We start from the raw sequence: 27,318 nt of genomic DNA on the forward strand, positions 1-27,318 counted from the left end.
GTGCCCCACTTGTTCCCATCTGCTGCTGAGTGCTCTATCCTCCCGGACACGAAAACAATATGCACCCACGGATAATTGCGGCCAGTATCATCTCTCAAAATTTCATGATTGAATTCTGCTAATAAATTTTCTGCACGTCTGTCCAATTTCCTCGATGTTTCTAAAGAAAGAAGCTGTATGTTGACGTCCTAGTGATTAAGAACTGAATTCAAGGATTATGACGTGCGGTACATTGCACTGAGATTCGAGAACAAGGCGTTCCATCGAAATCTATTGCATCCCCAACGTGAACTGCAGGTTCCCCGAGAGTTCAGCACAACAGTTTTGTTGGGTGTGCTTCAGCTGTACTCAGATTGGACCAGCAAATTAACTGTGGGTAGGATCCTAACACTTCTAAATCACAATGCACCCGTTGATCCACTTAGCCATATATCTGAATCAAGAATCTGCTACATAGCAATCATTGAATCACTAATAGGATCAGAACCAACTTAAAACTAGCGATAAAATTTCACAGCTTCACACACCCCACAAATTGGGCAGTAAAATTCCTGTAAAGGTCACGCCAGATACGTACTTGAAGTAAGAGACCAATACCATAAGCAGAATTCAAGAGAGTAAGTAATGATCTATATACTATATTACTGGCCGCTATTAAACAAAAGCTTCTGCTAAAAGATTTGGCAGGCAAAATAAAGTACTACACGACAATTGGCACTAAACAATTTACATATTACACTAACACAAGATGCAAAGCCTCATTTCTTAAATTGGTGATAATCAAAGGCTGAACAGTTACAACCTCATGTTTCGTACCAAATTACAACTAGGTCACTTGACTAGTCCTTTTCACCATTGAACACCTGTCTAAAAGTTCCTAGGTCCAGGTGTTACGCCCAAGTAGGTCTACCCATCTTTTAGCTTAATTTCCATCATCAGCTGATTTCAAGTAAAGAGTCTCACCCGCATCACCATTGTGGCCTCCTGAGCTGCCACCTCTCCCCTCAGCAGACATAGCACCTCCCAAATCATGCTTGCTTCCACTACTCATTCCCCTTGCAGCCACTTGCAAGCCCTCCCCGGCTGTGCCACGACCAAAGTCAGGAAAGCCTCCACCTCCAAGAACGCCACTGCTTCCGGCACCATGCGCCTCGCCTTGCAGAATGTGAATTCCGCTGCTTCCTCCAGGACTCATCCCAAGCTGGCTGTGCAAAGCTTGCTGCTGTTGCAGTGCAGAAAATGGCTGTTGGCCATACAGCATGGAGGAACGTGCTGCCATCAGTGATTGTGGCGTCATCTGTTGAGCTTGTTGGTGCTGTAGGTAGTGTGGGCCAGGCTGCACAATGCCAACGGGAGGGAACTGCTGGAAACAAAGAAAAGGGGAACCATATATCAATGAAAACAACTCTGGAACTGAATTAGCATTCCAAATTCAAGAACTAGACTCCATGACATCAAAGCTCCCAAAAAACCAAAGACTTGTTGTATAAACAAATGAAATGTCACGAGCATCATTAAATCCAGGGCCAACACATACAAAAATTTTCAAGGCAATAACCACTGCACATAAGTAACATTCATATCACGCAAGTGATCATGACTAGGTGCATGTTCTTAGTTCGCAGGGTTACTTGCTGCCAAAGATTTCAATTTGCGAGGTTAGTACCTGAGAATGCATGGCTGGAGGTTGAGGTTGTGAATCAGCAATAGCAGCAAGGTACATTAGATTTCTCTGTAGCTTTGCTTGGTTCCTGTACCACTAAAAGAATTAGTTATCTGAAGTTATCTGCCGCATAAAAATCTATCTTTCCTGATGACGGAGAAGGTTGGAAGTGATCAAGCCTCAAGTTTTATACCATGTGGTGCCGTATCAATGGCATGCGCTTGAGGATGCAAACTAAAAGCAAGTCATTTGCTCTAAATAACTAGTAACAACAACAAATTTGAATGTAAAGCACCAATGAAGGAAAATTTAATTATTCTGTGTAGCATGATTTCTAATGCTTGAAAAAAAAAAACCAATTTTCCCCTACAAACCCGCAAGTTTTTTCTCCCAAAACCAAGCAAAATTACAAGCGACACAGCATGAAGGAGAATTTTACAACAGCACACTACTATTCTCGGAAAAAAAAAAAAACATAGGTTAAGCTTGTAAGGAAGTTGATGCCAAATCAAGCAAAATAAGTCACGGTTCAAATTCAAAAGTCAAGATTATAGAATGTTTTCCATAAGAGACTGCAATAATTCAGCTAAATCGCTTTATTTAAGAATGAGCCAAAGAAAGAAAAGTGTGAGCTGGGGAGATCTTTTTATTTTTCCCCCATACCATACAGACAACTGTAAGCCAAAGATCTTTTTGTCTCCTAGACAGACAAGTATAACCTAAAGAAAGAGATTAATGGGTATAACTACCAAACAACCATCATCTTCTTATTTTCTATCCTATTCTCCCTTTTTATTCGTTTGCAAAAGCTAGGAAAGCCCACCAATGTTACATTATCTCATCTTCAGCTGTCATCAACCTCAAATTAGATGAAAGACGTAACATATAACGATTGAATTCAGATGTACAGTTATACTGCAAATATTTTCAGGACATGGTAGAATAGAAGTAAGTTATTCTTGATGCTGGTGAATTCTTAAACTAGTCAGATGATAACAAGCTAAAACTTTTTACTCACTCTGCGCACTCGCTCAGTTTTCCTGAGTTTTGACTCTCAACAATCTTCAGGATTAAGGATTTGTTCTCATCCAAAAACTGCGAATTACACAAAAACGACAAGAAAATCAAGTAAGAGAGGGAACAAAATAGTTGATACAATTTCTATACTAGAAAACTAGGAACGCAGCGAAGTTCAAGAATCACTTTGCTCCATACTACAACCATAAAAGTACAACCACACAGAACCGTTGCATCTGGCTACATCCATTTTTTATATGCTGAAACCCTTTCCCATTCAGTGGCATATGAAACACTTACTATGAGACTCTAACTTACCTACTACGATCATTTTAGCGAAGTTTAACATAGGTAAAGTGAATGGAAAAACACGTACCACAAAGCAGACGACTACAAGTCGGGCCAAATTCTTGGTTGATTGTAGCTTAGTAGAAAGCATGTGATATGCACCACTTAAGTACCCAGTAGGGTAAAAGGTTTCTCAGTGAAGCTCCGATAGCTACATGATTTCATTGATTTAAGCCAAAGTTCTCAGATCTCATGTTCCACATGGAAGTAACATACTCTCAGAAAATAAGAAAGTGAAGTTTCCTCCAGATGCAAAAGGAATTGAGGGGGTATTTCACACATAAGAAAATGAGAATCATGTCCTTAAAGTTTAGTTGATTAGCCTTTAGCCAGATCGATTGTCGCCATAAGCAAGTCATGGCGTAAACATAATCATATATGCCGAGTATATGAATAGTAGTCACATTTAACAAGGAAGATTTGTTAATGTAGCCATTTCAAACAAGTCTCAATTTTGTTCTCGAGTGTCAGAGCTGATCTTTATGCACTATTTAACTATTCAAATATCCCTCGGTATGATTTGAATCCTATCTTGAGGTAGTCGTGGCATCAACTGCCAAATGCACATGCAGGGATTTGTGCCATATAAGAACATAAGCTTTTGCCAAGACGAAAGCTGCAGCACGGTGTCCAACAATGCAAAATTAATGGAGGCTCTTGGTTCACCACCTTACGCAAGATATTTCTTTTGAATAAAATAAGAAATACATGCATAAATCGAAAAACAAACAACACTAGGTGGTGAAAAATGATACATCCTGAGCAGATGAATTGCTAGTCCTTTTATGGACCATTTTTCTGAGGGAGAACTTTTGGTTTTTTTTTTTTTGGGGGGGGGGGGGGGGGGTGTAACAAGATAACTAAAGCCACATTATCCATCCATATGAAAAGCAGACCCAGACTTACAACAGCGGGAGGACGAAAACACAATCTCTTCAAGTCATAGAAACTACTACAAAGATAACAAAAATAGCTTTTTGAAGAACCGTACAAGCCAAAGAAAGACCAGGTGATGAAGGGGGTTTTATGTCGATAGTAACCTAACATCATGCCGGCCCGAAGAATATCTCAAGACTCTTCACTATAATCACACTATATAGTATAGAGAGACAGAAGACAACAGGCTAAAGAACAGGAGGAAGCCAAGTTGAAAGCTCTATCTTTAGCTGAATAAATGGAAAATAAGAAATATGTAGGCAACAGAAAGAAAAGACATTCTTGTAGACTTCTGTATGGTGTCTTTAAAGAAAATAGTCTCTAAGCACACAAAAACAGGTGATGAGCACAACCACCCCCATAAAGTACCTCCTCTAAGGACTGATTAGAGAAGGAAATGATACCAACAGCCTAAGGACCACGCTGTCAACTCAAATAAACAAGAAATGAAGAATGAATGGTTTGGTATCCAAGAATTAAGAATCAGACACAACCCAAAAATCCTATTAAAAAGTGAAGGCAGATACTATATATAGCAGAACCTATCAAACAAGTGAAACAGTTATTTCCAGAAAGTAGATATCCACTAAAAGCATAAACCAGGAGAAGAGTAACACGAACTGAGCGCAAAGTAGGTCAAATGGCAGAAAGGCCAACTGAATGAGAAACAGCTGCAGCTGCAGCAGCCAGCAGAGAAGCAAAAAGACAGAGAGTAAAGGGCAGATAGGCAGAGAGGAGAAGAAGAGAAGAGAAATGGAGGACCTGCTGAATATGATCAGTAGTAACGTTGCTTGGATAGTAGGCTGCCATCATGGGCTGCATCTGCATCAGGTGCTGCTGCATTTCTTTCTTATATACTACCACCCAACCACACACACAACACACAACACACAATACGCACCACACACCACACACAACACACACTTGTGAGTTGTTTGTATGTCTCTCTCTCTCTCTCTCTATACGTGTTTCTGTTTATTTATGCACATATGAAGCAAGCAAGAAGTATCTTTTTCACTGTATAGGAAAACTGAGAAGAGGGCAGCAATGCAGAAGAAATATGGCCCCCCACCCCTCCTCTTTGCGGTTTATCTGTTCACAACTTCACTTGAGTTGCACAGTGCAAACACTCTTCAGACTTGAGAGTTTACACACTAAAATGGACACCAAACAGTAACAAAAGGGCAAATTCTATCTGTACTGCCGAATGCCCAGCGGTGATAATTGCAGTCTACTCTTCTCACTCACTCACTCACCGTGCCACTTCGTGAAAGAGGAAATCCTGAAAAAAAATTTCTTTTTCTTTTTTTTTTTTTACATTTGTCAGACACATTATAGTATGCAAATTCAAACATGTATATCAAGTCAATTTGTGATAATATCTGGACCCGGTTTAAGCGGTGCATCTTAAATCATTTGGCTTTCAGCTTTTGTACTTGGATTCGAGTTTTTGAAAGTTTTTAAAGAAAAATACATAATTACAGAAAAACTTTTTAAATATTATTCTGTTTATATCATAAACATAATTTTTAATCACAAAAAATATTATAATATTATTCTAAATCATTTTTCCTAAATAATCTTTTATGCAAATATATATGTATATCGTATATTAGGAAATGCTAAGTAAATATTTTGATTAAGAAAAAGGAGCAATCCCTATGATAGTGCCCAATTCTGCAATACCTAAATTCAATCCGCTCTTGCTGCGCGGACACTTAATATTCAAAAATAAATGATTTCTAAACTGTACCTTTTTAGTACTTATTTTGGCTTTTTCTAATATTGTGTGGGAGCTATCAAAAATATCATTTTTTATTGTGATTTTTCACGTGAAACATTGATTACAGTACATTTTTTTTTATAAAAATTTCTAAAAATTACAATCCAAATGCTGCAATTATTGATAGCTGCTAATTCGCCTCAAAATAAAATCCTACACAAGATCCCAATTAAGATTTGCCAAATATTTAGTAAATGTTTGTGAATCCTTTGTAGCTAAGATGAGCTACTGCCACAAATTTGAAAGCATTTTAATTTTAAAAAAAATTACACCATTAATAAGAGGGGAAAATGGAGAAAAGTAAAAAACCAAAAAAAAAAGGGGAATGGAATGAAAAGGTGACTCACTTTTGGAGGGGTTTGGTGCGGTGTTTTCTATAAAAACACACACACAATCAAGTCTAGAAAAAGTAGGTCACGTGATGAGATGATGATAAAAAAAAAAATAAAAAAAAAAGGTGAATCTACAATTGTACACATATAACCATGCAAGACAATGCCTGTTGGTCTTTGGGCCACGCTCGGTCCAACTCTGATTGGTCACTTACTTAGGTGATGACGTCCGGGATTTGTTTTGAGATATTCGAGGCCTCCATAAACCCGTCAGGTTCCCCCGTTACCCCCACGCGCCGATTATTTTGGCTGTTTCATTGCCCGGTTGGAACCCCACGCTCCTCAGCTGTGCCTGGGGTTTAGGTATTCGATGCGTCGCGGAATTCAAAGCAGTGTTAAAGAGGGCTTTGTACGAGTTGCTGCTGAGACTTTTACGAGGCCTGTGAAGGGTCGGATACTCGGATTCGGTCGGGAACAGTCACTTTCAAATTCAGACCCGATTAGTACAATTTAGGATGGATATAGCGTCGGGCTATTATTGCTTGACCGGTCATCAGTGTGCTGTAAATAAAGTTCAATCAGCTGAACGCAAATCCAATTTGGACTCCTATTTGGAGAATCCGACCGTAACTGGATAGGAGGTTAGTTTGGACAGTAAGTTATTTGAAATATTTTTACTGTAGTACTTTTTATGTTGTGATGTATGTGAGATAAAAAGATAATTAAAAAAATAAAAAAATATATTAAAAATTATAATAATGTTATAAATAAATATATTTGAGAAAATAATCAGATGTCCAAACAAACCCGATTTTCTCACGGTTTCTCAAGTCATGCATGATCTATAATCCGAGCCTGAGGGAGAGAGCATCGGTCAAGCTCTTTTAGGCGCAAACCGGAGTATTAAATATGAATGGATATGATCTGACTTTGCCGAGCTCTTGTGCAGCCGTGCCCGGGTCAATAAGAAATCTAGTACTACTGTGTACATTCCACGCCTTCCAGTGCTTCTTTTCAAACTATTTAGTTTGTAGGAAAAAAAAAGGTAAATTCAAACAAAGCCAGAGGGGCAAATATCTGAATTTATTATGTTGTGGTCAAGATTTACTCGATTTTACGATTACGGGTTTATTTCTGACCTTTTAATAGAGCCTTTGCAATTACTAAACTCTATTGCATTTTTGCACCACATCCATATTAATATAATAAATAAGATTAAACTTATATACACTGTAATATATATGTTAATGTCTTTTGATACTTGCCATATGTGAAAAATAAATAAATTTTAAATTTAAACCAAGTCAGCCGAGTTTGAGTTGGCCACCAAGGGGATATTTAAAGATCTCATTGGACGTAGGTCGAGAGAGAGTTGATCCTCGATTTGCAATCTTATCTAGGTTTTCTTAAAAGTTTTAACTGCGTGTACATAGGCATCCGGCTGGTTCAGTAGCAATTCAACCCCCTTTGGTTTTGACTATCTCTTTGGAATCGACAAAAAAGATAAAATTTAAATTTAAATAGAAATTAAGAGTCATGCATCCAATAAATGTTAGTGTATACACATTGAGTATGTTTAAATAAAATATTATCTAAAATATCATTTAAAATAAGTAATATAGTATTTTTTTATGATATAATGTGTGAGAGATAAAAAAAGTGACTATGAAGATCAAAAAAGGTAGTTGTAAAATGTATTTATAAGACAAGCAAAATAATATTTGCAAATAATGGCTATTTAAACACATCAAATGGGTTTATTTGAATTTAATTTATTTATTTATTATTTAACTGCATCATCAACATATCTTTCAATCAACTTTTTATACTGTCAACAGTCTTTTTATCTCGCATATTATATCACTCTAAAAGTACTACTATAATTTTATTCCAAGTAAAATTTTCAAATAACCTGCTATCCAAACACATAAATCTAGGTTTGGATTGTAAATGTTTTAGTTACATCATGCAATGTATTTTATAATTTTTTTTATCTCACGTACATCATATTATATAAAGTGTTATTTTCAATTTTTTTCCTAAATAACCTCCTATTCAAACAGACCCCAGTCGCAGCCCTTCATTTCAAATCAGATGCTGATAATGAAAATTTATTTAAAAAAAAAAAAAGGTTCACATGCCTGGGAAATTCAAGCTTGCAAATAGCCAAGGGAGGAGCAATGGGCAATGGGGTATTTGCCTATAAATCGCTGCGCTGGTCCTAGGCTAGTAGTACTAGTCCTAGTCCCAGTAGTCCTGCATGAGCAGCTAGCAGAAGGTACGACTCTGAAACTGCTACACCTTCAGACAACGAGCCATTGTCACCGAAAAAGCAAACTACTTAAAACCCGCTTTCGACAGCTCGACTCATCCCTAACCTTTTAGGGCTTGTAGAGGGAAATTCTGGAACTGATGAGTTGGTCAATGGGGTTGGTCAAACTCAAGAACATGCCGTTGCTGGGAAGTTGGGTCGTATTTCTTCTACCTTTTTCAACAGTACAACAGAACCCTTTGTTTGGATTCTACAAACTATTGGAGGGAATCTGACTGGGTCAATAACTCTTTACTAATATTCGAATCAAATCATCAAAACGTTGTACAAATGTGACGAGTGCCGCAAGGGATGAGGCCTTTACTTGTTATCAGTGGATATGGATAACTCAATTCTTGATATAAATTGATTGTTTTTCGAACTTATTGCTTTTAACATTTTTAAGCAAAACTCCCAAAATTTCTAGTTTGTTTGTTGATTTTTATTTATTTGCATCATTAACATGTTTTTTTAATTATCATTTTATTTCATATACGTCACATCAAAAATATGTTACAGTAATTTTTTTTTTCAAAAAATTATCTCAAATAATCTATTATCCGAACACATTTATTTACTTTTCGAATCCATACATTTGTATATTAATCTTTACATATATAATCTCAGCGCAGAAAATGCACTCTTAATTGGCACTAGTAACTATGGAGTCTCTTTTTTTTTTTTTTTTTTTTTCTGACGCAGGGGGTGTCCGGGTCAATCCTTACGGGTCCGACTAATCCCCCTGCGCTTCGGGGGAGGAGGCCCCACTCCTCGCTAAAGGCGTAAACAACGAGACTCGAACTTTGGTTGCCAGGTAAGTAGCCATACCATAAAGAGGGGGAGCGCACCGTCCGAGCTACCCGTGGAGGCAGTAATTATGGAGTCTCTATTCTACCATGTTCCGACCCTTTTTTTATCACTACACTTTTGCTTGTACTATTTTTCTTTTATTATTTCAATTTCTTTTTTGAGTTCTTTTAATTTTTTGTTATTTCATTTTCTCTTTTTTAGTGAGTCTGTTAATCATGTATAATTGATTTTTTTTTGGTCAACGTGTATAATTGATTTGTTAATAAGGCCATTTAAATGATTGTATGTTTTTTTTATGAAAGTGCTATCGGTGAAGAATTTGTAAGAATTCTCACAAATAATCTGATTTGTAAGAATCTCCATAAGCAATTAGTCACAAAGTATGTCTTAAGGAGTGCCTGTAATTGAACCAAAACTAATTCAAACTTTTTTTTAGTAAAAAAAATCAAGAGGAGAAATAAGTAACCCTATCTTCTAGCACAGCTATGACGTACTCAACAGTAGTTTGCATGTATAGACTGGAATTGAATAACTTGATTAATTGTATCTGACCGGACAAATTACCCACTTGATATCAAATTAGGCTCAGTAAACTTGAACTAAGATACCTCAAAGAACGAGAAATAGGTCCGTTAGAGAAGACACAGAGAGATTCTCATTTGTTTTTCTCTTCTTTTACTCTCTAATTGAATGTGATTGGCATGTCCGCATGAAGACAGAATTTAGTGTAATTTATAGTGAGCTATGTACTAGTAAACCAAATTAAACAAAAGAGTTTCAAAACTCTATTTTTTTGTGTAGGTTAAGGGATCAAATCTCTTGACTTGCATTCTAAAAAATTCAGACTTTTCTAGAAAAAGTTTACCAGCGTGTGCGTAGGCATCCGTATGAAGTGGTGGTAGTTTAATTCCTTTCGAATTTTTCTTGGATCTCTTTAGATATCCCTTCCCCTAGTATAGAGTAGGAATATGTTTAAAATTGATTCTATCGTATCCGAAAAAAAGGATTAAAGGTGCAAATTTTTTTTTGACCAACAATTAAACATGCCTTCGTGCTTAATTGCTCTTAGCATACTTTTGCCAAGTGCCTTAGCTTGGCGTTTAAGGCAAATCCGGTTCGCATACGCAGTCAAAAGATACGTCTGCAGGAAAACCTTTGGATAGAGTACTGTTTGTTTGTAGGGAAGAGTGCGAGAAAGTGAAGAATTTTATTTATTTTTTTTCACGTACGCAGTCAAAATAGTTATTATTAATTTTTTTTCCACGTATGTTTGGTTAGCCGGAATGTTGAAAATTTTCCTTGCATTTTGTGTCCTGTAAAACTTGCAGGATTTTGAAAAAAAAAAATTTAATTAATTACTCACAGAAATTCATACGGGGCTATGTACAGTAGTAAACCATATGAACGTTTACTGATGAAACGTGTCCTCGTGGTTAATTGCTCTTAGCATACTTTTGCCAAGTGTCTTAGCTTGACGTTTAAGGCAATTCCTGTTAGTCAAAAGTTACGTCTGCATGAAAACCTCAATAATGTTTATTCGCAGGGAATAGTTATTTTTTCTTTCATGCATGTTTGCCTATTCAGAATATTGAAAAATTTCCTTGCAATCTGTGTCTTGCAAAATTTGGAAGATTTTGAGAAAAAATAATTAGTTACTCACAGAAATTTCAATAACCGTTACTATCTATCATTAACTTCCTATGTTTATTCAATACGTTTCTTTCTTAGGAACTAAACTTGCACCAAACCCAACTTATCATTCCTTAGATGCGCATAAAATCAAGAAGTAAAAGATTCTAATCGTCATCGCACTCATCACATCAATGCTCATTTACGATTAGCTGCTTTTCCTGCAGACTTATTAGAAAAATTCAAATCTACACATATTCCTCGCCCGGACTTAAAATTTTGCAAGATCCCACCTTGAAATTAATCAGAATGTGAATTAAATTCGTCATGGCATGGAGAGCCCGAAGAACAAAAGGGCAAGCTAGCCTTTTCTTGCTTGCTTTCGAGGATGGTATCATGTGAACAGTATTGTGATGGGGAAGGAAGAATGGGTCCAAAAATTGTGGCCTGACTTCATTGAAGTGGGTGCCAAAACAATTGAGGAATTTGACAAGAGAGCAAAGGCAAGGGAAGGGAGTTTTTGGTGGGATATTAAGTAAAGGGGTGCGTGCACTATGACAAAATTCACATGTAGCACAACTTTCTATTTTCGTGTAAGACAGGCACGGCATTTTGCCCCCAGCTTTGCCTGGTAAATTGCAATTATATGTACTTGTAAATTTTTTTTCTCTCTTTTCTTGTTGCCATGTGACTTGACAAAGGGACACTTCCCTTGGGGCCAAGGACACTAATTAATACATTTTGACTCTCCCACTCCCCCTCATTTTGGTGAGTACTATTCATCATGGACCAAAAGCATATGCAGTGAGGATTGGAGTAAAATCGTGGTTCAAATTTTGCTTGCTCATTTTTTCTGGTCTTCACCTTTGATTTCCAAACTTCCCAGTCTTGTGCTTTGGCAAAGGAAATTTTTTTTTTTTGCAAAACCATATTAGATTTTAAAAAGCAAATAAATAAATATTTACAAGAGATTATTATGTCCAAGATGATTTTGTGAATTACTACTTAATCAAGCTTGAAAAGCAAATAAGAACATGGATGATGGACCAAGTCTTTTTTGGGGCTTGAAAATTGTACAGTCAAAACACGACACACAATAAACGTTGGTAAACTTGGTGAGCCTCTATCAGACGGACCCTTGAGTATAATAGTAGTGAAGGCAACAACGCAAGCAATTGACCGCCAGATCAGGTGTTCCTGTGTGGTATTATTTATTTCTTGAATGCGGCTTCCTTCCCATTTGCATATATATATATAATAATGTATCAACAGTTTGCAAATAGTGGTAGCTAGTAATTGAATTTGTGACGGGTGCCTATTTGCAGTTTGTCCCAGATATCTGGGCAAAGTGATCCAAGATTATTCCAAATATGTCTGGGAAGATTACGTCGCGGAGTTGTGGTGGAAGAAGGAAGAAAGCAAATGAACTACACATGGATACATGTGGGAAAATCATGCATCTTCATGACATTTAAAACTGAAAGAGGGATAAAATAATTAAACGAATTGTTTAGTTTGTTTATAAAAGAGTAATACAGCATCAAACATCAATACAAAATGCGAAAGTAACGGTTATCTCTTGAGGTTACCCAACCCAACCACACCTGTGGATCATCGATGGTTGTTCCTCGAGTACAAATGAATCAAGTTAAAAAAAAAAAAGAAAAGTGTCTGGAGCCCAAACTGGTAACCATGTCCGTCAGCATCTACATTTGAGAGTCTTTACAAAATTTACTATGATATTTTTAAAAAGTTATTGTCAAATATCTTTATGATTGGTAAAGCTGATCAAGAACTCGATTGATCTTTCTTTGAATGGTCAGGATCAGGACCATGCTGTTTGGAAGCTGTTCCGGATTGAACCTTGACCTCTGGAAAGGCCTGGGGTGCATTCCCGGCCGCATGGGCACCAGAGTTCACTTCATTTTGAGCCAAAGTACAACGTCCGTGGCTCGTTCCGGGAATGAATGTGCAAGGATTTGAACTGGGATTGCCCACAGGACCACCCTTGGGAAGAGATTGAATAATGAGGTTTTTCTTGAACCACAAATCTCCCTGTAGCGGCCTCATTGCTCCAACTCCTTGAAAACTGATTAGTGTAATGAACAACGTTACACCCATGAAAATGCATGTTTTCTTCGAGAAGAAAGTACGTTGGGAAGCTGCCATCTTTTAATTCTGATGAGCAAAACCAGGAAATCTGTCTTTTTCCTGCTGTGATTACTCTTGATGATGATCTTCTATTCGATCTCCTCGTGTCGTCAGAGGAAATGTTTAGGATTTTCCGAAAAGAGCAAGTGATTGGGATGTGTTTTGGGACTTGGAATGAATGACGATCAGAGGAGTACGAGGGACATATATATACACATGGATATTGAGAATTCATTCATGCAAAGTTAAAAGCCTTTGGTGTGAAGTGCAGGGAGTTGACTGACGAACCGCGCTTTGAAGATTGACAAGTAATATGGTCCAAACTGGAAAACACGCGATCGATAAATAAACGCTTGAACTTGAAAATCAACCGGGTCAGGTCGTGCATTATTCTATAAAACATTAGAATCAGTCTCATTCTTGCTTCCCAAAAAAAAAAAAAAAAAAAAAAAGAGAATTAGTCTCATTCTTGTAACAGCGACTTCATGTATTTGACCTTTTTACGGCCTTTTTAAGGAAAATTAAATAACTATTTGCCTGCTGTCACTCTTTTCGAAAGCAATAATACAATAAGATAAAAATCTATAGAGGCACCAGTTCTTTGAGCTAAAACATGCACGGGATCCATGCCACATTGGATTGCTATTTTCTAACTTAACATTTTATGTGAATATATTTTTAAATCATCTTTTTATTTTACATACATTAAATTATTACAGTACCTTTTTTTTTTTACAAAAACTTAAAAAAAAAAAACAATTCAAACGGTGGCACAAGCACAGGTAACGCCAGTAGATCTTATTTCAATTTTTGCATGTTACCGTTTGACGCAATCCACTGTTGAATCCAGACATATACAAATCCTGGAGGTGGATATACTAGTAATTGGAAAATATACTATTGTGTTTAGATTATTTAGAAAAAAAAAATTCAGACTAATATCGCAGCTCATTTTGTGATCTAATTTATGATATGATGTGAGCAAAAAAAAAAATTATTTTTATTTTTCTTTTTTGCAAAATTAGTTATTTAATATTTTTTTCCATTCATCTGACACCATTTTCTACCACTTGAATAAGTAAATGTTGACATTTTGTGAGTCGATCTCAATCAAGGGAATTACGTTAGAACATCAAGAATCAGTTCTTGAAATAATATATGTATATATATGCATGTTCCTGGTCTCTTTGGTGTTTTCTCTACGTGAGAAAAAAAAAAGTGTGCGGAAAATTGGAAGCTGGTCCAATTTCTAGTCAATATTTGTTTTGATCACAATAGTTAAGTCGACCTCGCCTGTCTGACGCGACTGGCAATATGAGAATCCTAAACCGTAGGTAACCTCATTAACATATTAGATGAGCTATGGCATAAATCTAATATTCAATGTTGGACAAAATCTCTTGCCGCAAAAAGAACGAATAAATCAATCAAATTAAAAGAAAAAAAAAAACCCTTGACTTGTCTTAATGACGGACTTGGTCCCGGCGTAGTAATTTTGATATTGAACAAGTCTAGCCCGAATCGCAGGCTATACAATTGTACAAGCAAGCATTAGAGAAATTAAGAACAGAAACTATGGCTATGGGAGAGGAGGAAAGCATTTCCAAGGAAAGAGCAACGGCGGTCTAGCAACAAAATCAGACTTTGTTCCTTTTTCTCCTCTTTGAACGACGAGAGGAGGAAAGCATTCCAAGGAAAGAGGAATGGCGGTCTGGTAACAAAATCAGACCTGTTCCTTTCTCCTCTTTGAACGACGACATCACATGAGCTGCAAGGGCTGCAATTGATTGGCAGTCATTAGTTGCAATGTTTGTGTACGAAATGTTAACAATTTCAGCGAGATTCAAACATATATTTTTTTATGAGAAAGTGACTTATTTTTACCATCTAAACCAACTTATGTTGATACGAATTGTTAAAACGAATTGAAACTAACGTAAACAAGAAACAGTAGTAAGTTTTTTCGAGTCACTAGGCATGATAGCTAATACCATGGTTAGAATTAGCGTCGGTGCAAGGTTACAAGCTTTGGCAATGGCCAATTTCTTTCAATTTTCTTTTCTCCGGTTGGAGGGAGGCTTTATTTATGGGGAGATTCAAATGTACCTTTTAGGTTTAGTACTCTCAAATTTTTATCGTTAGATGATGAAATAATTGTTTATTTTTTATCGTTAAATTGTAATAATTTCAAAAATTCAAGTTTAAAATTACTGTCGCAACTGCGAGCGAATGATACCTTAAAAGCGTCGTAGAGTTTTCTTTTATAATATAATTCCAGCTTTTAATGCATTGTATCAGTGCCTCTATTTTTAAGCTAGTGATTAGTTAGTTCAGCAAATCATGTACATACGATCATGACAAAGTGCATCTTCAGCTAATTGCAGCAGTCTGGCTGGTTTAACAAAATATCTTATATGATTTTAGCAAAAATAGCTTTCGAAACTTTTCATTTGCTGTTAATTCGAGGGCATACAAGTACGAGATTTCGCATTTTGGGGCCCAAATAATATAAACTTTGCCCGAACCTTTCCTCCCCCTTAATTCCTCCTTGTGCAAGAACTGGGAGTAGGTTATTCTTACACATCGCCATTAACTCCCTTACCATCAAAGAGTTGCGGAGATTTCACTACTACAAAGTCCTGTTATTGCTACCTGGGATGAATCATGATGACTTTATCACGTAATCCTAAGCAATTGTACTTAGCCCATTGAAGTTGAGTAGTTTACCGTAGGCCAAATTGTATCTAAATCCTAAGCAATTGCAACTGGAGTTGTGCCCGAAGATTGGTGATTCACTATCCCTGAATCCCAATGTAACTCGATGAAGTAAATCCCAAGATTGGTGATTCACTATTCAAAAAAAAAAAAAAAATCCAGCCTCAGACTAAATGCCATCATATACTATGGCATCGGAGAAATACTACATCAAAATCGCTCCTCTAATTCTGTATGAATTGAAAGTCGCTCCTCTCATTTTGTATTACTAATTGTTTAACACAATAAGTTGAAAATCGGAGAAAAGATAGAGTTATTTTCGAGGATTTCTTCTCTAACATGAACTAACCTTAGTTCTAAAGAAGGTAATAAAGGAAATGGCAATGCTGCTGTATCCAAGGAAAATTTTCAAAAAAAAAAAAGTAGAGATGTTAGGGTAGGGGCTGCTGATGGAAATGTTCCGCAAGCCCCCAAAGACACTAAAAACCCCCAAAAATACTATCATGAAACAATTTGAGTACACTAACTACTATCTCCCGCACAGAAAATTTGGTTCCTCCATTGCACTTCCAAACATGCAATAACAAATGTCAGGTTGAGTCTGGTTTATGTTTACTGCAAGCACATGGATTCTTGTAAGACACGGTATTGTTAGCTGTTTATCTCTGAGAATTTAAGTAATCCTCCCAGCCCCCTTCCTCGAGCTTTTCTCCCTTTGCCAACACCTCGTCTCTTCTGTCTTCTAGGTATTGGGCCATTCTACAAAATGAAGCACCAAGATGAACTTGTTTCATAAATTTAACCACTTACACACAATTAACAAAGAAGTTATTATCTACCACTAAATCTTTTAAATTTTCCTCAAGATTCCTGTGTTCTGTGTATGTGAAGGGATGAAAAGTGCAGAAATGCCCAACCTTGTTTGTAGATTCAAATCACGAACCCCCAATATCCTCACTGCCAATAGACCAGCATTTGTGGCATTATTTATTGCAACAGTTGCAACTGGTACACCCCTTGGCATCTAGCAAGCACACGAAAAAGTATGATTTCAGTTTGTGCTGATCAACAATCAAGAAAACAGTATCAGACTGACCAAAATGAGAACAAAGAAAAAATATATCATATAAACTATATTACTAACGAGAAATAGATACCGTATAGTGTCCCTTTAAGAGTAACAACCCACTAGGTTCAACCTTGGATAACCCATCCATATGAACAACATATGGGGAACCACAAATTGGAAAGAAAGATAGCCCTTATGAACAATGAAGAAGTCACTTTTCATCATCAACTTCAGCTTCAAAAGAAATGGTGTTGTGTATCCAACACTTTACTCGCAACACTGACCTGTCGGCTTAGGAAAACGGAAATAGTCCGCTTTCAACACCAAAAACAAGTCTCAATGACATCTAGAAAAACATCCCTACTACTGCCTAACATCAGTCTGAGAATTACCTGAACAATTGACAAGAGAGAGTCCAGCCCATCTAGTGTAGAAGCACGTACAGGGACGCCAATAACTGGTAATGGTGTCAATGCAGCAACCATTCCTACAGAAGTACAAGACCTCAGTGAGTTTTTGGCAAATTATTAGTGGATTATACGAAATACTGTGATATCCACCTGGCAAATGGGCTGCACCTCCAGCACCAGCTATAATGACCTGAATACCTCGTTTCCAAGCAGATGATGCATAAGAAACCATATATTCAGGGGTACGATGAGCCGAAACTATCCTCACCTACAAATGTGAAAATATTCCAATGCTACTTCAGGTTACACTCGTCTTTACATGTTTCAGCTATTATACTATATCTTTAAGTTTTATCAACTTGTCAGAATGTACAAAGCCTGATCAAGTCGTTAGCATACACAAAAAACATACAGCCACATGACTGACTGAAAACTGGAAAACTAACCTCGGTAGGCACATCAAACTCTCTTAAGATCTTTGCAGCATCCTTCATGACAGGAAGATCTGAATCAGAGCCCATTATGATACCTACGCGTGGAAGTACTACAAGCAGAAGGATATCAGCACATTATCTACTGGTTCAGCCAAATACAAAACAGGATTTGTGACTGAAATGGTGCTCAAAACTGCAAACTCACAAGTTTACTGTCTACCCAGCCTTTGGAAAGAAAGTGTCGTATAAATAAAATATGTTACCAAGCCAAAATAATGGCAGAGAGAGAGAGAGAGAGAGAAGAACCAGGAAAACATAAAGCAGGGTGAGAGAAGACAACAGGAGAAACGAAAATTTTAGTTGCATTGGAAATGGATTTTGAGGAGTTAGGTTTCTATAAAAGACGGGTTTGGTCACAGGATACCCAAGATAAATCATGAATAAAGCAAAAATCAGTAAAATAATCAGTTAACAGGTTCCAGTCTATACATAATCTCTCACTAGTAAATATCCAAATTGCTTCAATTTGGGTCACAACTTCGTGTTACAATTCACACAAAACTCTTAAGCCCTTCAGTAGCAACAGTCACCAGCGACAACTAACCTGCAGTCTCACCATCCACAGTTTCTTCTCTCAACACTGACCTTAAACGTGCTTTCACAACACCAACAGAAGGGCCCACAATAGTGATATGACCCATCTTTCGTTGCTTTCGCATTTCTGCAAAGATAATTCAAATTTCGAACCAAGGATGTAAAATTACATCAATAAAAACAAATAAGGTTGTTAGGAGAATATCAGTAGTCTTGTAGATAATAAGTTAGTAAGGGTATTCTTGTAAATAGTTGGTTAGGTTTGTACTCCTATAAATACTAGTTGGTCACTCATAATACGGTGACTAGATGTTTTCCTCCCAAGATACCTGTTCACAAAGGTGAACAAGGAGGTGATTCAAGCAAACCAACCTGGTTTGTCATACCAATGAACTGAGGCCCCTGGTATCCCCAATGCCCTCCCAATAAGTTGATGAGCCAAAAGGAAACCTGGTTCCCCCTGTATGCAGAAGTAACAGGTTTAATCAAAACATGTTTATATCATTACTAACAGATAATCAATAACAAAAGCCTGTCAATGACATGGTACATTGTAGACAGGTCCATAAAATGCACAAAAAGCTCCCATTGACAGGACAGATAATCGGTCAGAAAATCATATCTTTTCAAATTTAAGTAACATGTCAGTGGAGATCACTATGTAAAGTCTGGGAACACGAGAGAAGAATTGAATACTGATGTTAAGCTGACTAGGTAACACCCTTAAATAAATCTAAATCTTTCCCCAATCTGATTGGTTGAGCATTCACTGTAACCATTGTCCTTATCCAGCAAGATTCCCTATAGAAGTTATGGAAACCATTACTTATAAGCACTAACTTCACATAGCTCCAGTCTCCCCCAAACTAAGCACTGGTAGTACACAAATTTTACACTACATCTTACTCCTAAAAAAATTGTTGTTCATAAAATTTCACAATTCTATATGCCATTACCAACTTCTATACATTGTGTTCTTCATTAAAGGAGTGTAACATTAGGGCAGCATGAAAGAATTAACCAAACAACCGATCTGCTTTTAGACAAGCAATTAAGGGAACAGAGTATTTTCACACAGAGCAACTGCTTTTTTAAGGCTGTAATATGAAGATAATAACAAATATGCACATAATTTAGCTCATCTGGCAGACTGAAAAAATCTCACTTTCACCTGACCCATAATAACTAAAAAGCAAACAGGAAAATAGATACTCCAACTGCTTACGGTCAAGCCCAAGTAACATCATTGTCCACCCTCCAAAAGAAAAGCAGTAAATCCATGATGACTCTCAGGGAGAAATCAATTCTGCCCTCATCTATCTCTAACATATCAGTACCGCAATTGGACTTAAAACAAGAATTGGAGAGGCAGGGGCAGAGCATTAAGCATTTACTGTAGTTGGTAGGCATTCATGCACCATTAGCCACAAATACTTCTAATGCTAGCAAATAATTTGCGCAGAAAAAGCCGAAATGGCAAGAACTGAGAAAGAACATGTTAATCACCTCATCTTCACCTAGTATATTGTACATGATAGCAGCAGGTGCTTTCATTGACGGATCACCAAGGGGAAGACCAACTACAGCCCTCAAATGCTGCTCAAATTGTGAAGTATAGCAAGACTCAATTGTGTGATGTCCACTGTTATGAGGTCTAGGAGCCACTTCATTCAATAAGATCTGATAATTCAAACACATGAGTCTATAAGAGTACATAAACATCAGTCTGAAAGCAGTTATGTTTATGCATCTCGGAAAGTTATTTAAAGAAGTTTCAAGCCCACGCAAGAAATCAGTGTACAACCTGACCATCTGCTGTCAAAAATAACTCAACAGCAAATACACCAGCACCTTCTAATGAGCTAACAGCCCTAAATGCAACATCAGTTGCAAGATTCATAATCTTCCATGACACATCAGCAGGTGATTTGACAATATGGCAAATGTTTTCCCTATAACAGAAATATAATCTTAGTAAGCACGAGAGGTTACTAGGATAACAAGACTTAGTCATACCCAAATAGGAACAAAGAGCAAATTGTGTCAAGTATTGAATCAGGTAGCTCACCTATGAATAGTTTCAACAACAGGGTAACACACGACAGAATTATCTCTTCCTCTCACCACAATGACAGATAGTTCCTGAATTATATGAACTAGTTTAGAAAATACTAATGAGAAAGATTTGAATCATTTTGCTTTCTCCATTAAGCATTTTAGTATTTATACAAAAAAAAATGCTCACCTTTACAAATGGTGCCCATTTCTCTACATACAGACCACGATCATACCCTCCAAGAGCTGGAAAGAAGAATGTACCTCAGACTTAGATGAGTTAATGAATTTTCAATAATCGAGAACCAAAACAGCAAATATTGGATCTACATCAAATTAATGTGCAACATGAATTCCATCATGATCTATATATGCCTCGCATATTTCCATGTCAGTTTCAGTTTCACTAGTACATTATCCACACAACTTAAAATATACCGACACCTGCAAGCAAAGCACAAAACTAAAAACTGCATTCAATGTCTAAAGACGCCAAGGTATTCCAAGCACTGTTAATTTAGAGGAGCTTTGATCATAAAAAATGGTGTCTAATTTTCTGTAGTTATATTTATGAAAGTCCACGTATACAGGGCTTGAAAAATGGCCAAAATAGGGCATTTTATGTTAAGATGATAGTACTATTGTAATAAAAGATAATCTGTAGACAGTGATGTGCAGGAAGAGATTGAAAAAAAAAATTAGATGCCATGGGTTAATTAGAAAACTGATAACTATAAAACTACAAGACCATTAAGTTGAACTAAACAAAAAGAATGCTTTAGTTACCATCTACTGCAGAAGACAGTTCCTCCTCGCTGTTGGCAACAGCATTGCCACGGCCATCATAAGCCAGTCTTTTGCTCTTTATCATGAGAGGATAATTAAAAAGGACACCTGCTTGCTTGGCACTATTGAGGTCATCTATCTGTGTCACCATAATTTATTGTCCAAGCATTTAGCAATAGCTAAGTGACACAGTATAAAAAGAACAAAGAAAGAAAGAGAGTTCTAGGAGTATTTTATAAGTTTATTTTGTCATACCTGCATAAATTTTGGAAGTGGAATGGAATGACGAGAAAAATGGACTTTCTGAAGATACTTATCCTGCAAAATGGGTTAGGGTTGGATTTAATAGAATCCAATTATTAAGTTTGTTCTATAATATCAAGAGGAGAAAGTCAACCATAAAATAATTGGGAGTGTAACTTCTATCTGCCTCATCTCGAAAAAAAGATGCATATAGTGGAAGGATAACTATCCCATAAATAGTAAAGACTATTGGCAGAGCAACTGCATTTTAATTTCATGGAACAGAGAACACATTGCTAAGCTATAATTCCAAAGAGGTAGATTAATCACTTTCGTGGATAAAATTGTCTCATAAATGATGAAGCTGAAGCAACAAGAGTAAGAAAGAAACAGAGTATATTAAGTATGGCGTAAAAGACATGGATGATGAAGATTTCAGCTATCTGAAAATCAAATTAACATATGCACAATGCCCCTTTTTGGTTTTTCTACAGCTGTTGTTGGTATGAATGATCAATAGAATGAAAACAAACTGCAACAATCTAAAGCGATTTAACATTACTAGGAAAATACCACGACAGTCTCACATCACGATAACAATTAATTGCTAGAAGCTAAATTAAAAAAATACGAGATCGATATCATTCAAGGGTAACAGCAACAATATTGCTTGTTGCTGTAGTATCAGACGACTACAGATGTTGATGAAGCAATTTGTTAGCAACTATTTATGTGTCATAATGGTGACACTCGTACACAAAAGTTTTGATTTCCCAAAAGCAAATGGCATATCACCATATTTCTGTTCTAAATGGTCAGCTGCAAGCATGTCAAATTGCAAGACGTCAATATGGCAAATAAAGAGCAATCTCTTAATACCATGGATATGTCATGAATGGTGTGACTGTTAACTAGAAGGTATCCCACATTACTTCCTAGCATTACGTAAACAACACAATATGGCTTATGAAGAATGTATGCTTCAATCAAGATTATGGGCCAAACCTGAACAATTCTTATAGTGGACGCCTTAGGCTGGCAATCCACACCTTGTTGTTCAAGCTTCTCTAGAGTGGCAGCATCAACATGCTCAATTTCTACTGTCAACACTCCACACCTAACTACGTAAAAGACTAACTTCAGTAACAAATGTATGTTAATATGACTTCAGTAACTTCATGTGGACTAATATAACTAAACCTAAACATATGTTTCAGAAACCTCGTCAGTGTCCTTAAAAAGCCTACCTTTTTGCAAATTCTTGAACGGTGGCACTATCATCATAATTTCCAACCATGTGGTAATGAGAGAGTGAACTTGCCGGACAATTCTCCATCGGGTCCAAAACAATTACCTTGATTGCCAATTGAGATGCTGCTTGACAAAGCATACGGCCCAGCTGCCCTCCCCCCAAAACGCCAACAACCACTTCAGACAATCCATGAACTGGTCTTGTATCACCCCTACACAAAAATACCATCCAAATCAACCACAGCCTCTATGAACTATCAGAATTGGAAATTCTTCAACATGTAAACATGTAAAACTATTAACTACAGCAATGTACGCGTTTCAAGAATGTTCCATAATAGCATAACTTGAAAAATTTTGACCTAAAATTCTAGAACAAAAGTTCCCGCCTTTATTCACCTATACACTGTATATACACATATCCGTTCACATACTATCGCGGAAAGCCATTCAAGAAGTTGAACATCCCACCATTAATCATACATCGGCATGTTCAGAACATGAATAACAACTCAAATCCTAAATCCAAACAATGCATTCAAAGCCCACGTATTCCTAATAAAGTCAGCAAAACATGTATATGAAAAAAATACCCACAAGAGTGAGATAGAAGAAAGGGTAGCTACCTGGCGGAAGAAGTATCTTGAGAATCAAGAGAAGTTCCAGAAGCCATGACTATAGGAGTATGACGCTGCCTCAGCATCCAAGAAGAACAAGAGGAAGAATTCGTGGGATGCATATGAGAGCAGCCAAATAACGAATTTCTAGTTCTCTGAGGAAAAAGAGCGGCTGCTGAAGCAGCAGAATCGAGTTTGCAGGAGCTGATGACTACAACTGCTGCTGCTGCTGTCGGAGAGAAGTTGGGACACAGGCTTAGCATTCTCTTGCAATTTCTCTGTGCGAACTTCGACTCAATGAACTCTAACAGTCGTAAATTGGAGAGCAGCAGCACTGTCTTTGTAGAACTCAAACGGCCAAACCTTTGCTTAATTTTTAACCGGAGAATGTTGTCGCCAGGTATAATAAAGAATTGGGACGGTAATTGGGCGGTACCCGCTTATATAGAGTTTGATCGAATCGAGAGTCAATGGTCCAACCGAATGACGTAATAATGACGCTGTATATATTTTAATTATATATATGTATATATATATATATTAAAAAATACATATTTAAATATACTAATAAAGCTTTTTTTAAAAAAAATTTCACTGACACATCTTACACATGGTGTGAAACAATCAATCTACAAACACAATAAATGAGATTTTGTAAATAAAAGATAACAATAAAATGCATATTAACCGATCTAAAATTTTATAAGCAGCAACCTTGAACAATATCGAGAAGCGTCTGCAAAAGTGCAAAAACTAGGCTGCTTGGTTAAAGGGTTTGGGAATCAGCTAATGGAATGAACCCCTTATTTGTTGCTTGGGTTAAGTCTATTGGAATGCAATTTCTGGAATCATTTCTAAAAACTCATTCCCGAGTAAATTGGGAGGTTTTGGACAAAACCCTCAACTCATTCCCGAGCAAAAATATTTATGACGAACTTACCCTCTCTTTTTCTTCATTACACGCCGCACCTTCTCTTCTTCTTCTTCATCAGATTTTCTATCTCTTCTACTTCACCAATTGGACAACCATAAAGATCAGTGGGGTTCGATTTTCCTTGGACAACGAATTCTGGAGTTGAAGAGTCTTCTACTAGGGTGAATTTCTTGATTCCAGGTAAGTGGATTACAAACTCCCTTGGCTCTGCAATTTTCTTTCCCGTATGCAAGTTTTTCTCTTCCTTCTTCTCTGCTTTTTCAAGCTACTCACTGGGTAGCTAAAAATAAAGAAGGAAAGAAGGGAATCTGACACAATAAAACTAATTGGACCAAAATGTTGCTGAAGATTCTTTTTAGGGGCTGACGATAAAGAAGGGAATTCTTTTTTCAAGCTACTCACTGGGTAGCTAATGTGTTTTCTTGAATTACGCATTCTTTTTAGGGGTTGACGATTCTTGATCTTTTGGTTATTTGATCCGTGAATACTGGTATAGTTTGGGTGGGCTTCTACATGCCCTATACCTGTTTGTAAAATTGTCTGCCTGAATAGTTTTCAGTTTCATAGTTATTTATACATTAGGATTTCGAGTTTCAACCATCAATTTCGTTTGTTTATGCTTATTTATATCTATATATCATTGTGTTTATGGATGTATGATGCATGTCTAGACCCTTTTAATAAGATCAATTAATGTTTAATGCATTTAAAGATTTTGATGTCATAATCTAGTTTGGTGAATATTGTTGTTTGGTTGTCATATTGCAAAAGTTGGCTTATGATCCAATGTGGAAATCAGATGGAGGATTTAAAAATAATTATATGAACGAATTGCTTAAAATTATCTTGTGTAAATTACCTACTTTTACCAAACAAGTCAGCCCACATATTGAATCAAAAGTTAAGTGGTTGAAAAATAGGTTCCATGCAATTGTTGAAATGTGCAAAGAAAGTGGTTGTAGTTGGAATGATGCTGAGAAAAAGATTTCTTGTGAAAAACAGTGGTATGATGATTGGTGCAAGGTAAGAAATTGATTACTTTTTACATTCTGATATGTCCTTTTTCAACATTTTATTAAGATTATTATTTATCTTTCTATTCTATCTCTAGACTCGTAAGGATGCGAAGGGCCTTTGGGATGTCAAATTTCCATATTTAGGAGATCTTGAAATTGTATATGGAAGAGACAGAGCCACTGGAAATGTTGCTGAAGATTTTGCACAAGCTGTCCAAGATATGGAAGATGTCCAAAATTTGGAGGAAGGAGATAAATGGCTTGATGCTATGTCAAACTCGGATAATGATAACCTTCAAGAAGATGAAGTAAATTCCATGGAGCAATCAACTCAACCAAGCTCAACAAGCACAAGAAATTCCAAGAAACAAAAGAAACAATCACCTCCCATTGCAAATGTGTCAAAAAAAATGAAATCTGCATCAACAACAAGGAGTGATCTTGATGCATCATTGCAATTTCTCACCAGAAAATTTGGAGATTTCGTGGAGGGAATTCAAGCTAATTTCACAACTATGGCAGCAGCCATGTCAAATGAGGATAAACGTGAGCAATTGGTCTCCGATAGAAGAAATCAAGTTGTTGCTGAGTTAATGAAACTTGCTTTACCGAGTGGAGATGTAATGAATGCAGCTGACATACTTTCGGAGCAGATTTCCAAGCTTCATGTGTTCTACAATCTCCCTGCAGAAATGAAACGACAATATGTAATTAACCTCCTTTATCCTCCATCCACTCGCTGAAGTAAAATTATTGTTAGCAGGAAAGTGATGATTTGATGGCAATTTCTTTTTGTTAAGGTGATTATTAGATGGTTATATGATTAGTCTTTTGGAGATTATGGATATTGAGTGGCACTTTCGACTGGATTAGACAATTGGTTTGTATTTGGTATGGTTAGCTTTTGTGATTTGAGTCTCCTTTTTTTGTTTATATATGTAAGAAGAAATCTATTTCATATCATTATCTAATGTAGGAACCACGAACGACTTGTTAATGGTGTAAATTCCCAAAAAAGGAGTTTTTAAACTAACTTCCTAAAGGGTGGCAATTTTTGAGTCTCTTCCTAAAGAGTGGAAAACGCGTTAAAGAAATGTGTTCTTCCAAATAAAAACACAACTTTCAAATACATTATTTTAATTTTCGTAAATTTGTTTAAATATAACAAAATGGTTAAATAGCGTATTAAATACAAAACCTGTCAGTTTCCCATAAAGAACTGGTATCTTATGAGCAATTTTTTTTTTTTTTTTACTTTCACATATTTAATTTATGTTAAATACAAAACATACTAGTTTTCCTTTGGGCGCTATTTAACCAATTTTTTCCATAAAAAGCTGGTATGTTTCCTATAAAGAGTTGGTACAAAACATACTACAAAACCTGCCAGTTTCCCATAAAGAGCTGGTATTTTATGGGCAATTTCCTTTTTTTTTTACCTTTCACATATTTAATTTATGTTAAATACAAAACATACTAGTTTTCCTTTGAGCGCTATTTAACCAATTTTTTTCATAAAGAGCTAGTATGTTTCCCATAAAGAGTTGGTACAAAACATACTACAAAATCTGCCAGTTTCCCATAAAGAGCTGGTATCTTATGGGCAATTTCTTTTTTTTTTCTAACTTTCACATATTTAATTTATATTAAATACAAAACATACTAGTTTTCCTTTGAGCGCTATTTAACCAATTTTTTTCATAAAGAGTTGGTATAAATCACGCTTCAAAACCTGCCAGTTTCCCATAAAAAACTGGTATGTTATGCACTATTTAATCAATTTTTCATATTTAAACAAATTTACGAAAATTAAAATAATGTATTCGAAAGTTGCGTTTTTATTTGGAAGAACGCATTCCTGGAATGCGTTTTTCACCCTTTGAAAAGAGACTCAAAAATCGTTACATTTTGGGAAGTTAGTTTAAAAACTCCCTTTTTGTCGTAAATTTACTCCTTATTAATGCAGCCACTATATTTATTTTTTGGTATTAATTTTTTTTATGATTTATGATTTTCTTATGTTTTTTCAAAAAGTTAATAATTATTGTAGTTACAATTATGAAGATGTTAATTTGTCATATGTTTAATTCTTTTGTTTTAGAAGAATTATTATATCAGGGGTATATTTGGAATTTAATTGCATTTAATTCCGAAACACTCATCAAACCAAGCATCAAGAATTGGAATGATACTAATTCCAATGTGTGAACCAAG

General features: G+C 36.3%; 2 protein-coding genes across 4 annotated transcripts; both read right to left on the bottom strand.

Annotated features, from left to right (window-relative positions):
• Nucleotides 1-650: 650 nt before the first annotated feature.
• Nucleotides 651-4,812, bottom strand: LOC113763316 (GRF1-interacting factor 1). 2 transcript variants are annotated; one of them, XM_027307088.1, is made up of 4 exons: nt 4,727-4,812; nt 2,682-2,758; nt 1,667-1,751; nt 651-1,360 (listed from the first exon to the last, which is right to left on the bottom strand). In XM_027307088.1, exons 1-4 carry the CDS (start codon nt 4,805-4,807, stop codon nt 923-925), a joined length of 681 nt encoding a protein of 226 aa, XP_027162889.1. In that variant the 5' UTR covers nt 4,808-4,812; the 3' UTR covers nt 651-922. The 2 variants fall into 2 exon arrangements, with proteins under 2 accessions (XP_027162889.1, XP_027162888.1); XM_027307087.1 differs by having other exon boundaries at nt 651-1,363.
• An 11,196-nt stretch (nt 4,813-16,008) lies between these two features.
• LOC113764189 (phosphoribosylaminoimidazole carboxylase, chloroplastic-like) lies at nt 16,009-23,526 on the bottom strand. 2 transcript variants are annotated; one of them, XM_027308275.1, is made up of 16 exons: nt 23,164-23,526; nt 22,534-22,749; nt 22,292-22,403; nt 21,299-21,361; nt 21,044-21,182; nt 20,448-20,503; nt 20,271-20,344; nt 20,007-20,154; nt 19,709-19,882; nt 18,575-18,662; nt 18,213-18,329; nt 17,621-17,718; nt 17,325-17,442; nt 17,157-17,251; nt 16,613-16,719; nt 16,009-16,454 (listed from the first exon to the last, which is right to left on the bottom strand). In XM_027308275.1, the coding sequence occupies exons 1-16, from the start codon at nt 23,415-23,417 to the stop codon at nt 16,355-16,357; spliced, it is 1,959 nt and encodes a 652-aa protein (XP_027164076.1). In that variant the 5' UTR covers nt 23,418-23,526; the 3' UTR covers nt 16,009-16,354. The 2 variants fall into 2 exon arrangements, with proteins under 2 accessions (XP_027164076.1, XP_027164077.1); XM_027308276.1 differs by lacking the exon at nt 23,164-23,526 and having other exon boundaries at nt 22,292-22,407; nt 22,534-22,669.
• Between the last annotated feature and the right edge of the window lie 3,792 nt (nt 23,527-27,318).

This window comes from Coffea eugenioides, chromosome 2 (genome assembly GCF_003713205.1).
Source record: "Coffea eugenioides isolate CCC68of chromosome 2, Ceug_1.0, whole genome shotgun sequence".
NCBI lineage: Eukaryota > Viridiplantae > Streptophyta > Magnoliopsida > Gentianales > Rubiaceae > Coffea > Coffea eugenioides.

Coding starts and splice junctions, on each gene's coding strand:
- LOC113763316 (XM_027307087.1), bottom strand. CDS start 4,807: ATGCAGCAGCACCTGATGCAGATGCAGCCCATGATGGCAGCCTACTAT. Junction 1,752..2,681: donor AAACTGAGCGAGTGCGCAGA/GTGAGTAAAAAG, acceptor TTAGTGGTACAG/GAACCAAGCAAAGCTACAGA. Junction 1,364..1,666: donor CTCCAGCCATGCATTCTCAG/GTACTAACCTCG, acceptor CTTTGTTTCCAG/CAGTTCCCTCCCGTTGGCAT.
- LOC113764189 (XM_027308275.1), bottom strand. CDS start 23,417: ATGCTAAGCCTGTGTCCCAACTTCTCTCCGACAGCAGCAGCAGCAGTT. Junction 21,183..21,298: donor CACTTCCAAAATTTATGCAG/GTATGACAAAAT, acceptor ATGGTGACACAG/ATAGATGACCTCAATAGTGC. Junction 17,719..18,212: donor TGTGGATGGTGAGACTGCAG/GTTAGTTGTCGC, acceptor TTCTGCTTGTAG/TACTTCCACGCGTAGGTATC.